This window comes from Cucumis melo, chromosome 3, assembly GCF_025177605.1.
Source record: "Cucumis melo cultivar AY chromosome 3, USDA_Cmelo_AY_1.0, whole genome shotgun sequence".
In the NCBI taxonomy this organism is placed as follows: Eukaryota; Viridiplantae; Streptophyta; class Magnoliopsida; order Cucurbitales; family Cucurbitaceae; genus Cucumis; species Cucumis melo.
The window spans coordinates 17,733,421-17,747,886 of record NC_066859.1 but is presented as its reverse complement, the minus strand read 5'-3'; the positions used below and the strand labels follow the sequence as shown (position 1 = coordinate 17,747,886).

Here is a 14,466-nt window from a genome sequence, read left to right as displayed (position 1 = left end):
TGTGAGTGTATTTTATTTGCTTATTCTTTTTCTTTTTTGTTTTTTTTTTTTTTTTTTTTTTTTTTTTTACTTTTAGGGACTTTTTCCTCTAGAAAAAATATTATAAAAAGAAACCAGCTGCCATAATATTTTTGTTATTATTATTTTTTAAGTTTCTTTAAAAAATTTAAAAAAATTATAATTTTTCTGTACAAATTGGGTTGGATTATTGGAACTATGGACCTTTTGCTATTTAACATACACTAATGCTAAGTTCATGTTGATGGTTCACGTTTCCTTATATTTTGAAAAGTTTTTAATTATTTATTTAATTTTGAAAAGAAACTAACGTATATTCATATGAAACATTATTTATGAATATCCCAAATTTAACATTCATGTATGAAACATTACTTTAATCACATTTATTGAAACATGTGAATGTGTAAAGTCACACACTACATAATCCTTTATTATAATTGGCTAAGAAAAGAATAATAGAATTTTCAAACATAGAAACCACTTGACTTGACTTTGAGTTGATCACATATATCTCAAAAGAACAGGAGCAAACTGGCCATTATAGTTGCAATAGAAAAGAGAAGCATAGGCCATGCCCCAACTTTGGCTGCAGAGTTTCTAGGGTTTGGTAAAATATTAACAGCAAATTTCATGCCTGCTTTGCAATCATCTCCAATGGTCGACATGAAATATCGACGCCTGGGTTGGCTTAAAGAAATGTACTGAATTTTATTCAAATAAAATCCTGGCTTGATACAACCGTCAAATTCCGCTTGAGATTCTGGCTGACCAATGGAGTGAGTCTCGTTGGATCTTGATTCAAATACTACAACGAAACAAAAAAACCAAAACACATTTTTGTTAGGTAAATAATAATAAATAAAAATGACGAACTTGAAAGTGCTTAAAAAAGAAACAATTACTGAGTTTATCATTAACGAAGAAAGTTCTGTTGCTAGCCCAATCAGAGAAGAAGGTGGGAGTAGAGGGTAGGTTCCAACCAAAATTGCCGCCGACCTTATGTTCGACGGCAACACCAACATGTACGATAGCCCCAAGGAAGAAGAAGATAACGAAGGCAAAGGAACTCATTGTTGTAGTACTCATATTTTTTGATATTTTAGAGTGCTTTGTATTGAGATGATATTTGAGAAGAAGAATGAAAGGAGGCTTGTTTATATATTGTTATTTACGGAAGGAAAAGAGTTGCCAAATTTGAAGTAATTGGATATTCAAGCTACAACTTGTGGGAGCAGACGCGCCTTGTGGTTGCTTTTCAAAATGTATATATCAAAACCTGATTCAAAATTTTTACGAAGTTTTCCTGATTAAGTAAATATAATTTAGTTTTTTTTTTTTTTTACATTTTCAAGTATAACAAAATTAACAAAAATATTTATAAAATATAAAAAACTTTCATGTCTCAATGCCTATTTTGATATATTTCTTAAATATTTTCAACAGTTTTGTCATTTATTCCTCCTTTAACAATTATAAATTAGTTAAAATATTAATAAAATTTTATATTAAAGAAGTTAAAATAACATAAAATATTTAAAGTAAATGACATTGGTTTAAATTTATTAAGTTAAATAATATATATAGAGAGAGAGAGAGAGAGTTCATATGTAATAGTTAATTAAATTAGTAGTAATGATTTATTGATATTTAATTAGGTTTTTATTTGTTCATATCCAAATATGGAAGTGAAGAGTATTAGAAAACTCAGATCGAATGGGAAACTTAATCTTTGTTTTTAAAAGATAAAAGTGGTGGAAAAGAAATAGCAAGATCATCAAATATATGTTTGAAAATATATGATAAAGAAGTCTTCGGTTGGTTATTGGCAAGTGGGATCTTAAACATTTGTTTATTTTGGTACATTGTTTACACTTTCTAAGATTATCGTTACTCTATGGGATGGCTTTTTCTTATCTAATGCATAAAATAATAATATTTTTATGCAATTGTGTGTTTTTCTTTTTAAATTCATTGTTTTCTTTTACAAATTTTCAGCAAACACTAAATTCAATACATTTCTTGAAGTGTTGTTTTGTATTAAAAGGGGTTTGAGTATGAATTATGTCCGCTTTCCATTGCATTTGCAAGCGTAACAACCCAAAAAATTGGATTCTTGATTCCAGTAATTAAATTAAAAAATAAGTTGTTTTTGCAAAAACTTCATATATTTGGCAATAACCTAAAATATATTTTCAAAAAAATGAGTTTATCAAATAATGTGGTTTAGAAAAAACCCCTAGAACAACCTTTTAGAAAAATGAATTTTGAATGTTTGATGGTTAATCTCTCTAAATTGTATGAAACACTTCAACCAACATCTTTGACTATCCTCACCAACAAACCTCAGACAACTGTCTTCACTGATTGTCGCCGACCAACATCCAACTACATCTCCAACAGCCATGTTGGTGAGCCACCAACTATTGTTTTTCACATGATCATTGACAACCATTTTCGGCTACCGTTTTTCCCAGAAATGCTTTTGGCCAACCTTAAACCATCGCTTTTTTACAATCGTAACTAGCCAAACTGTGGATGATCGTTTTTTGTCCACCACAACAAGAAAAATATTGACTACCATTAAATGCCAACGGTGAACCTCTTGCCATTGTAGTCTTGCTATTGTTTGTTGTTGACCGTCACTACAAGAAATCGGGGGTTCTCGACACATAAAACGGCGTCAGAAGAGGGAACATCGGGATGGACACCTATTCTCAACACTGATTTGCATACGTTGGGACACAGCGAAAATATTATTTTAATATTACCTTGTCCCGTCGTTTGATGAAGGACGTCGGGACACAAGAACCCATTACTGACATCTAGGTCTAAGGCATCAGAAATCGTTCACAATTAAAATAAATATATATCGTTTCTCAACGTTCCATGCATGGCGTTGTGAATGGAGACATTTGTTCTCGATGGTTCTCGTCTAGCGTTAAAAATGGGTTACATAGTTTTCGACGGCTTGTATGGGACGACAGAAAAAATTCGAACATTAATTATGTCAGAGCAGGATTCCCAACATCCCATGCATGGCGTATGGAATGGTTATACCTATTTTCAATGCCATTAGTGGTTCGTTGGGAATGTTTCAAACTATTCCCGACAATTCACTAATGGCGTCGGATACTAGGTAGAAAATCTGACATCTTCGTGATGCATCAGAAGTTTTCCTATATATTTCCTTTCAGTTATGTGAAAGACAAAACTGAAACAAAGGAGAAGAAAGAGAAGTCCTAAACAATTTTCCGCCGTGCCCTGCCTTGCCCTTGCCGCCATGCCGCCATGCCGCCATTCTTCTATTTCTGGTAATTAAGTTTAAACTCATTTCTTGTTCGTTTTGAAGTTAGTTTAGGTTAGAAATTAATTTAGGTTAGTTAGTTTATAGTTTTGTTATTTGACGTTAGTTTAAGATTGAATATTGAATTAGTTTTAAGATAATGAATTAGTTTTGGACTGTGGGTTGAAAATTTGAGGCGGGTTATTTAAGAAATTGGGTTGGGGAATTTAAATTTTGAATTGAAATTTTAAAAATTTGAGGGGGAAGGGGGTTTAGAATTAGTTTAATGGAATGGAATGGGTTAAGAATTATAGAAGGGGGAGAGGGGTTGAATTGGAATTTTGAAGGGGAGGATTCAATTGGAATTTTAAAGGGGGATTTATGAATTGATGAACTTTTCAAAGGGGTAGGGGTAGGTTTAATTGAGTATTTGAAGGGGATAGGTTGAGAATTAGAGGGAGGGGCGGGGGGTTGAAGATGAAATTTTGAGGGGGTGGGGGCAAGGGTTATTACTGTTTTAAAAATTCTATAACTTATGTTAAAATTCGTTTTAGCTATTCTACAGTTATGGTAGCCTTTAGTTCAGTTTTAGCTATCTATTTCTTAGTAGTTTTGAATAACTTTGTTGTTGATTTGGAATGACTCTCCTGCAGTTATGGTAGCTTTTTTTTTTTTTTTTTTAGTTTGTTTGTATTTCTGAGGGTTTGAAGATAGGGATAGTTGCAAATGTAGCAATTATATTCAAAATAATCAAGTATATAGCAACATTTTAAAAAATTGCAAATATAGCAAAATTTGTTAAAATCTATCAATGATAGGAGTCTATAAATGAGAGAAGTCTATCACCGATAAACCATAGAAGTCTATAAATGAGAGAAGTCTATCACCGATAGATTTTGCTATATTTGCAATTTTTTTAAAATATTGCTACATAGTTAATTATTCTAAAAATTGCTATATATTCTAATTACCCTTGAAGATATGGTAGTAGAGTACCTTGTAAGGTAACATTTCTAGAAAGGGTAGGGTAACTTTCATCTATTATTTTTTTGGCAAAGTTGGCCAACCTCCAATAATTTCTTTATGACAACCATCATCGATCAACTTTCAAAGAACGTTTCTATGGCAATTGTTTTTTTTCACCACTGTCAGTTAACTTTCGTGTATCGTTTTCCTTACAACAATTGTCGACCAACGACTGTCACACCCTATTCCGAACACCTCTTCTCTAGGCTCGAGGTGGAAAACACTTAAAACTATCTCTTATAAAAACATTACGGAAACTATCTCATATAAAGACAATGCAGAAAACACTTAAAACTTAAAACTCTGGAATAACTCAAGTATCTAACTGATGGACATACTATTTTGAAAAAGAAGTCTTATATAGACATACATAATATTCAGAGTCTCAAAAACACTACAGGTTCTCACTAGTCTATTACAAACTCTTAAGCCAAGCTCAAAACTAACTACATTACAGACCATCATGCATGTCAAGAAATAAGTCATACTTAAAATCTAAATAAAGACTCTAGCAGCGTAGGCAGATCTAAAATTAGGCACCAAAACCATGATCTCTACCTTTAAGGGACTTAAAACATGAAAGGGTGAGCTATAAAGCCCCGTGAGTGACAACTTTTAAAGCAAAGCATGATAATGAAAACCATGACCAAAATATAAATAAATCTAGCAAAGCAATTTTCTTTTTAAACATCACCTTTCAACTTTCACTTTTCTTTCTTTCTTGCTATACCTTGAACTCTTTGTATCAACTGGATGAAATTCTAGGCATGAAAGCTCTATCTTTTGATACATTTTCTAAGACACGAAATTCTAGTCATCAATAGCACCTTATCCCACTATAGCTAACATGAGATGAAAAATCTAGGCGTCCTTAAAGGCCCTCATCTCTTACCTAATCTATGTGATGGAAACTCTAGGTATCTACTAGATACCCTCATCACACGACATCTGTGATAGAGATTAAACATGCACAACAAAAAGAGGATTGAGATTATACCTAATTGCAATTGATCAACAAGGAACCCTAAACAGAAAATAAGTTTGAAATTAGAGTTTTTATGAAAATTTACATTTGAAGCTTCGAATGTTGCTTAAACAACCACAAAGGGTGACCTACTATCCTCTGGACTTAGAACCGGATTGTGGAACCTACTGAATGAAGGAAATTGAGAGAGAGAAAGAAGATGGAAAATGGTTTTATGGAGTTGGGTTCAGCTAATATATCTTCATTTTAATAAAAAATTAAAAAGAAAGAAGCCCAAATTTAGTCTTTAAAATGTCCAACCCTTTCCAAAAAACCTAAGAGCCCACTTTACAGGGAATTCACATGCAAAGATGCATGTGTACGCAAGCCCATGGGCCAACAACACATAACCCACTAACCATTAATGGGTTTAATGTCTTCATAGTGTGGTAACACCTAGCCAACTATAGTTAGTGGGATAACAACATGTTGGATTTTTCCACTAACTTTTGTCAAAAGGTAAAATTGTCATTTAGCCAAAGTCAAACTTTAACTTTTCAAACCAAAAGTCAACATTTTGACTTTTTACAATTTTGTTCATCGTGACTAATTTCAATCTCCCGAGCATGAAGTCACATTCATTTTCTCAAGATTCAAATCATATTTGAATATTTTTCCAGGCAAAGTTTGACTTTTCAAAGTAAAAAAAGTCAACATTTTAACTTTTAACAACTTTGACTATTTTCATCATTTTTTAGCTTCTGAGTATGAATCTGCATTAATAATTTTAATATTTAAATCTCATTTAAACATAAAACTCTATCGGTAGTATGAAATTTGATGGCTATATCACGTATACTTGTCGGTTTCTCACTCCTCACTAAAATCAAACAATTTGACTCATTCCATCATACTGTTCTAAGTTTATTCCATATGAGCCAGCAGGAGAACCTAATGGACCTATAGTTAATGGGCTTCAACGATCCGAGATTAACTGGCTAAACTCTTTTAGACCAAGCTAATCGACATTCATTAATTAACGGGTCATTCTACTAAAGTCTTATAGTTGCACTGCCCTCACAATGATATATTTGTGTCCATTTGATATAACTATGATTAATAAGTTAATCCTTCACATGTTGTTTGTAACCTCGGTTGGGACAAAATATCATTTCACCCCAAAGACTACATCTTGCTCCTTAAGTCCTACTAATCCATTATTGAACATTTGGTCTAAGATCCAACCTACAAACTGAATCCCTCTCGAGCCAATGAGAGTAGGGCCTCTTATTCAAGACTTGGATTCAGTTCTTAAGAGAAAAACTCATCTATTAACATTAAAGCGGGTAGCAGTGAATTCCATCTTGCACCCTATGTTCCCAGTTATCCACTCGATCTTACCCTGAAATGGAAGGCTTATTAGGCCAACATTAATGAGTTGCCCTCATCTATGCAAATCTAAGGATAATCTCGTGTGAATAGAAGTTCTTAGTTAGTTTAGATTAAGATTAAGTTACCTAGGCCATCAATAATGGAGATAGTCAGTTTTAAACAGTAAACGACGTTATAATGTAAAAGTGACTATTTCATGGTTCAATATTTTGTAAACACTTTACATAGGATGCTCTAATTTTCATATCTCTACATGAACGATTCAAGATCACCTCGTTTGTACTGACTACAAAGCGGGCCGCATCTATAATTTGTCTGAATAAGGCACCCAATCTTTATTCATATAATATAGACCAGTTATGCTATATACTCGAATTTGATCCACGTTTATGTCTTTACATAAAGTTTAAGTTTACTCAAGAATAGCCTTGGGATCTTAGTTTATTGGATTTATAACTATAGTATTCAATTTCTCAATAACGACTTTATTCGATAGAATATGATTACAAACTATGAGTTTTAGCACATAAATTTCAACACTTTGTGCAAAAACAATTTTCCCCGTAGGGTTGCTATCAGATCAAGACATCTCGTGCTAAAACTTTACCTTATTTAAGTTAGCATGCTTATAAAAAACTTGTATTACGCAAGTTTCAACTCTAGCTTTACTTTAAATAATCTATTTGCTCAAATATTTTTAGAAACTTAGCAATCAAACACATTCTTATGATCTTATGTTTGAGGAAATATTTCTCAATTTGAATGCTTTAAAACTTTAACTAAATCTTTCTTTCTAATAATTCTTTTTTAAACTTGAAACTTATGTTTTGTAAATAATTTAATAAATCTTAAACTCATGGTTAAATGCTTAAACTCAAAGCATGCTCTAAAACATAAATTCTTAAATCAAGCATAGAAATTCATTTAAAATAAAAGTCATTTTAATCCCTCACAAATTTTGGCTAGGTTCTTGGCTTTACATTTGTCCTATTTCATCTTGCCCTAAAAATAACAAGAAAACTTGAGTAAACATTAGGTTCCATCTAAAGGAAACTTTTTCAACTTCTTACCTTTTGCCTTTTCCATTTAAGAGAACTCTTTCCTTACCAACCCTGATTTCTTTGAACTCTGGGATTGTCTTAGCTCGCTCGAGAGCGTTTGTACAAGCTTTCCCTAGCTCGAAAGAAACTTTTATATAGATTCAGAGTTCAACTCAACATCCAAATCCAGCAAACTTGCTCTAGAGCTTCTTAAACAAAGAAATGAGGCTTTACTTACTTGGATCTAAACCTCAAGCTCTGACTTTTATTTTTCAGCTTTAAACTTGCCAAACCCTTTGCTTTTCTAGAAAACTTTTTGATAGAAAACCTTACGTCGAAGCTTGATAGAACAACTCGCTTACCTTGCCTCCAACTCTCCCTAGAGCTCCACTTCTCTCAAACTATTCTTTCTACCTTGCTCTTGGAGTGGAATGGTGTAAAATGAGAGAACTAGAGGTTTGTGGCTCTTAAAATGAACCCTGCGATCGACCAACGCTAACTGTCGCATAATAGAAATTTTTAATAAATATGTCGGTGACATGTCCTTTAAGTGATTCAACCGAGATCGGCCCGAGATCAACCAAGAACCTTAATATTCCCTTTCTTGCTTCCAATCTCTGTCAAGCACAGTTCTAGGATGGCCCAAGAGCTTTGAAAATTTTCTTCTCTAATTTTAATCTCGATCGAGCTCGAGCCTGAGATGACCCACTATTTGCTTTTTGCCTTTCCTATCTTTAAATCTCGATCTGCCTTAACCTCGAGATGCATCGAGATTAGCTCTTTACCTTTTATGTCTTTCAGTCTGGTCTTCCACAGCCTAGAGATGCACCTAGATTAGCTATCTGCATTCCATATATTTTCTCTCAACTGAACAAGGCCCAAGGTTCTCACTTCTACCCCGAGACTTCTTTGCTCTTAGCCTAAAACTCTTGGAAAACTCTTAGCTTATCTTCTTAACTTGCTTGCAAGAAAATGTGAGGTGGATTCAGATTTTACACCAACCTTCGAGAACTACTTTTAGTACCAGATGGTGACAACTTTAGACTACTATTTTTTTATGATCATCTTCGACTGACTTTTATTGATCGTTTTTAGTGACTGTTGTTGGTCAACTTTTGTAGATCGTCGTTTGACGACCGTTGTTGGTCAGCTTTCGTTGATCATTTTTTAGTGATTGTTGTTCGTTAACTTTCGTCGACCATTTTCAGTGACTTTTGCTGCCCAACTTTCATCAACTGTTTTTATTACAATTACTGGCCAACAATCCACGATCAATTTTTGATAACCATTGTCAAACCAACATTCGTCATCATTACTTGATGATTGTTGTCGACTAACTTTTGTAGAATGTTTTTCAATGGTTATTGGCGGTCACTTTTGTTGACCATTTTTTATGACTGTTGTCGGCCAATTTTCATCCACTGTTGCAAAGCAACTTTTGTTAATTTTTATTCGGTCACATTGTCGACCAACTTTCATGAACCATTTCTCATGGTCAATACTTCCGGCTTTTGTCAATAGTTTTTCGGTGACCATTTTCGACTTACTTTTCTCGATTGTTTTTCGGTGATTGCTGTCGGTCAACTTCGTCAACCATTTATCCATGACCAATATCGGCCAACAACTAACAAAAATTTTTCATTGATCGCTGTCAAATAACTTTGAACGACTGTTGTCTGTAACCTCTGATTATCATTTTAAAGTGATTGGTCGCGTCACCTCCAATCACCATCAGATGATCATTAATGAACTCCTATCAAAATCTCGATGAACAAATTCTTTTATTATAATTCAAATTTATGCAAAAAATTAGTTTATACAAATCAAACAAATTTTTACCTAAAAACACTTTAAAAAAATTTGTCAAACACATGTGTTTTTCTTTTAAGGAGTTTTTAGAGAAAAAAATATTTAAATGAAAATGTCACTACTAGAAAACTGGCAATTAACGATGCAAATTATGTTTCATAAATAGTTTTTGTGATACATATTTTGCGTCTTTGAAGCCACTGTAAAGATAAGACATCTATTGACACTTCGGAAAAAGTGTTGTTAAATTTGTGTAGTACATTAATTTATTGTCAACAATAAACTTATATTGACATTTTAAATCTGTCACTGTTATCTATAATTCAACATAGTAAAAATGTCGTTATTAAGGTGCAAATTGGTTTATTTATGTCACTTTTTTGTTATTGAGAACATTTTTTTGTGTCATAGCTTTTCGTTACATAGTTATTGTTTACATATGTACTCTCACAACACTATTCTTGTGTAATAATTTCTTATATATAGACACTTCTTGAGTGACATTATTTTTCATATCACAACATTGGGTTTTATTGTCAAGAAATTACTTATTTTTACTATTTTTTGCTGTAAAAATAATCAAAGTCTGTAATTTCACAAGACACATTTACCATTACCCATATATGTTTAGAAAGATCTATATATTGATAATGAAAATTTAAATTACATTGCCTTCAGTAAAGGTTTTACAAGAATTAATTACATAAATGGTAATACCATAAAATATATGACACATATAATTCACTTAAAATAGTGAAAACCAAAGCATAAATCGGCATGTTCTTATCGTCCACGGATTCTTCGAAAACCTACAAGATCACTGAAAATGAATGTTAAATAACATTTATTAAGTACATGCCAAGAAGACTTCATCTTCTTAATCAGCACACAAAAAGCAACAAGAACACATAGAACTTAATGGAAAGCATAAAGCCGACAATAAGGATACTAATGTAAAAAGACAAAAAAATATTAAACTTATTGATACAAGGAAGAAGTTCTTAACGATAGATGCATAGATGCCTATAACACCCCATAAATTTAAAGTATTTATTCTCAACATAATTACCTTATTTTACGGGAAATTTTCATAAATATAACAAACCGTTAAAATATTTACGACACGAGTAATAAAGCCCATGAAGTTAGCCATTTTTTAAATATTTCAGGTTTGCCCTTTCATTTTATCGTCCTTCTTCTTTTCCTCTTTTTTTTTTCAAACTGTTATTTGGTTCAAGATGGCGTATCAAATATAAAATATCTATTTTTTCGAACTTTTATTTGGTTGTTCAAGATCGTGTAATAAATATAAAAGACTAGAAAAAAACTTCGTTTAGATTTGGGTAGTCAAATCTATATGATCGTGTACACAAAAAATAGTCAAATCTAAACGATCGTGTACAAAGAATCCTTAAAAAATCATTTAAATTGGGATAGCCAAATCTAAACGATTGTTGTAACGACCCAACTCCTTATACTGAGTCGAAATCATTACTAAGGGTAGAACAAGTGGTTTAAGTCATAAAATTTAGTGAAGAAAAATAAAATTTGGGAAATTTATTTATGAAAATCCAATCAAAGTGACATGCGAAAATAAAATTTCATTCTAAAGTCCTACTCGGGCCCTATCTACATTTTAAAAAGGAAATAGCAAATAGTGAAGAAGACTAAAACTCAGGTACTAACGTCAAAACAAGAGTAAGCGGAAGCAGAAATCCCTATGGCTCGCCACGGTCACTTCTGGTCGCTCGCCAGCTTGCCTTTGCCCTTACCTCGTCCTCTACCTGAAAAACATGACATGAAGAGAGTGAGTATAAAATACTCAATAAGGGACCTACTACTAGTCCCACTAGGTGCCTGTTAGCTTCCTATGAGAGTCCTGTAACTGGTACCCAATCTCTGGCACGTTCTCAAACACGTGCAACATGCACTCCCGTAGGAACGTAACTCTGGTCTTCGATGTCCCGGGGGACACCTAGGACAATCGGGATGCGAGGACCCCGTCGAGTCACTCGAGTCATATCTATATCCATGCTAGACTGGTGTCCCGTCGGACCACACAGTCCTAAATAGGTGGTGATCCCGAAGGACACCCATGCAGGTACGACTCTAATAGGCTAAGCTAACAGGTACCCTAACCCTAGCATACATACACATAGCATCATCATACAATCATAACAGATTAACCATCATCTCACTCTCCATCTCAACAACCGACGTACAGTCACAACAGTTCTCGTCATCACAATATCATGCCATAATGTAACCATATCATCAATCGCATCATACTATCATCAACTTCGTGCATCATATAGTCTAGTCCTCAATATGCACAACCGAAGGTGTACGTGATCTCATTATTCTAAACATGGGGCTAGTAGTAGAAATCTCTTACCTGGAGATTTACTTGGCGAGTCCTAACCGCAAGACAAGTGTGCTTTCCAAGCAACGAGGTCCTAACTGTTTAATATGCCAAAAATTCGTAATTAAGTCACCAACGACTAACGGCTCAAAACTCAGTTGAAATGACTTACCCTAGAAAGAGGTTGCAATGCTTGAGCCCCTACTGAAGAAATCCCATGCTGCAGCAGTTACTTGGTCCAAGACGTCCCTTAAGGAAGATAATTTAATTTAATTCCAAATTAAATTATTTAGTGTCCAAAAACATTGTGTCTTACTGTGTAATGCCAAAATAATTAATTAATTTACCAAAATTTGGATGGAAGGAGCCAAACTAGGCTTGGCGGCTCGGCTGGAAAAAGGACAGGGACCGGCTCGGCTTGAAGGTTTGGGATCGGCTCGGCTCGCGGCGCAGACAGGCGCGGCTCGGCTCAGTACAGAGGCTGCGCACGTGCGGCGCGCACGCGGGCGCTGCTCGGCTACCCAGGTGCACGCGGCGCGGGTCGGGCTTCGAGTCGAGGAGCGGGGCTTCGGCCGGGTCGGGTCTTCGCGCAACGAGGCGCTGGCTTCCGGATTTCGGATGGCGCGACGGCTGCGGAAGGTCCGGCTACACCACGGCTTCGCTCGGCGACAGCTGTAGGCGGACGCTTCGACTGTGCTGCGTCAGATCGAAGCGGCGCGACGCGGCTGGGCGTGTGAACGTCGGCGAAGCGAACGCGGCTTCTGCTAGCAGACGCGACGGCGATCCGCGAAGGCGACGGCTGGCGAGCGCGGCTTCGAACTTCCCGACTCGATGTGGCGGCGCCGGATGGACGAGGAGGCTCGGCTCGTGACTGCGGCTGGGCTCCCTTACGCGTTGGCTGAGTCCGGCGGCGGTGACGGCTGAGCTGACGAAAAGAAAGAAGAGGGCTTGGGCGGCTCGGGTACACGGCGGCGACGGCGAGCGGCGCCGGCGGCTAGGGTTTTTTTTTTTTTTTTTTCCTCTTCCTTTTCTCTTTTCTTTCCCCTCTTTCTTTTTCTTTTTGATTTCTCTTTCTTATGCACGGGACCCAAGGCTTATATATATATAAAAAAAATCTCTTTTCTTTTCCTTTAATCAAAACCAACTATCTTCTCTCTCTCCAAATCTCACCAAAAAATTCAACCAACCCTCCTTTCATTTTAACATTAATTCACCAAATAAATCTAAATACTAAAATAAATACCAAAAAAGAATATGCTTAATATTTAAACAAAATGGAAAAATCCCAAACCTTAATAAATTGCGAAATTCAAAATGATAAGGTTCTCCCAATACTTTGAATTTTCCAAGGCCATACGTATATATTAATAGCAAATGAACAAAGAATCGAGTTTGTTGGGGCGTTACAATTGTGTAAAAAAAATAAACGATCTTGTAAACAAATCTAAACGATCTTGTAGGCAAATCTTAACGATCTTGTAGGCAAATCTTAACGATCGTGTACCAAATCTTGAAAAAAATCCTAACCAAATCTAAACGATCAAATCTAAAAAATCGTGTAACCAAATTAAACGATTATGTACAAAGAATTTAAAAAGTAAATCGTTTAGATTTAGCTATCCTAATCTAAATGACCAAATCTAAATGGTCATGTACCAAATAATAGCCAAATATAAACAATCGTGTACCAAATAAATTACGCACGTTGTTGACTGCGTGGTTGATGGGAATTTTTTGTATTTTTTACTGTTGGCCTGTAGGCTTTTTTCGTTTCCGAAATTTTTCTATACAATATAAATATTTTGTCTCTGTTATATTTTTTAAAAGACCCCTTATTTTATCAAGTTTTTTTAATAAAAAAAAAATTGGATGTGTTTTATGTTGGGATTTGGTGAAAAAAGAGGAAGATTTTATGAAAAAGAAAAGTAAACAAAAGAAAAAGTTAAAGAAAAAGAAAAAAAAAAGTAATATTAAATAATAATAATATTATTATTATTATTTTAATTTTTGTCTCGTTCCGCGTGCATCCTGTCAAGTGAAAATAAATACTTATCAAAGTATGTATGGGCAAGGTCGTTACAATCAAGCACTAATATGTTTATAAATGAAATTTATTGCTAAGAGTGTTGCACTTACATAGATTTTCCTCGATAAAAAGAAATTTGAATTTTACCCTTACTTTTTACCATGGTTTGATGGGAAGTATGAGTGTCGAACACAAGAGAATGGTGGCTAAGTAAGTTTCTTGAAATTAAGCTTCAAAGAAATGATGTTAATAGCAAAAGAGAAGCATCGAAGAGCGTGGAAAAATCAAGTAAAACCAAGACTTAAGAGTGATTTAGGATGTAAATTCAATTCACAAAAAAAAGAAAAAATTTAACCCTTATGAGAAAAATGAGGGAAGGGAAAAAGAGCACTAATCAATTCTCAACACTGAATGAAGAAGATTATGAAATGATTTTTGCTTAATTAAAAAGGGTTCTCAATCAAGATTCTTGCAAGATCAACTTGCTTGATCTTGTAAGAACTTTGGTCAAGATTTCAAGAAAAGAGACAATCACCTCAAGGA

At 34.4% G+C, this 14,466-nt stretch overlaps 1 protein-coding gene and 1 long non-coding RNA gene across 2 annotated transcripts; both read right to left on the bottom strand.

Moving 5' to 3' along the window:
* Positions 1-350: 350 nt before the first annotated feature.
* On the bottom strand, positions 351-1,134 carry LOC103501290 (cucumber peeling cupredoxin-like). The gene is made up of 2 exons (XM_008464830.3): positions 924-1,134; positions 351-826 (listed from the first exon to the last, which is right to left on the bottom strand). The coding sequence occupies exons 1-2, from the start codon at positions 1,105-1,107 to the stop codon at positions 534-536; spliced, it is 477 nt and encodes a 158-aa protein (XP_008463052.1). The 5' UTR covers positions 1,108-1,134; the 3' UTR covers positions 351-533.
* A 9,073-nt stretch (positions 1,135-10,207) lies between these two features.
* LOC127148407 (uncharacterized) lies at positions 10,208-12,930 on the bottom strand. Its single transcript, XR_007819393.1, has 5 exons — positions 12,245-12,930; positions 12,070-12,146; positions 11,931-11,995; positions 11,222-11,319; positions 10,208-10,355 (listed from the first exon to the last, which is right to left on the bottom strand). It is a non-coding gene; the product is annotated as an uncharacterized LOC127148407 (long non-coding RNA).
* Between the last annotated feature and the right edge of the window lie 1,536 nt (positions 12,931-14,466).

Coding starts and splice junctions, on each gene's coding strand:
- LOC103501290 (XM_008464830.3), bottom strand. CDS start 1,107: ATGAGTACTACAACAATGAGTTCCTTTGCCTTCGTTATCTTCTTCTTC. Junction 827..923: donor CTTCGTTAATGATAAACTCA/GTAATTGTTTCT, acceptor GTTTCGTTGTAG/TATTTGAATCAAGATCCAAC.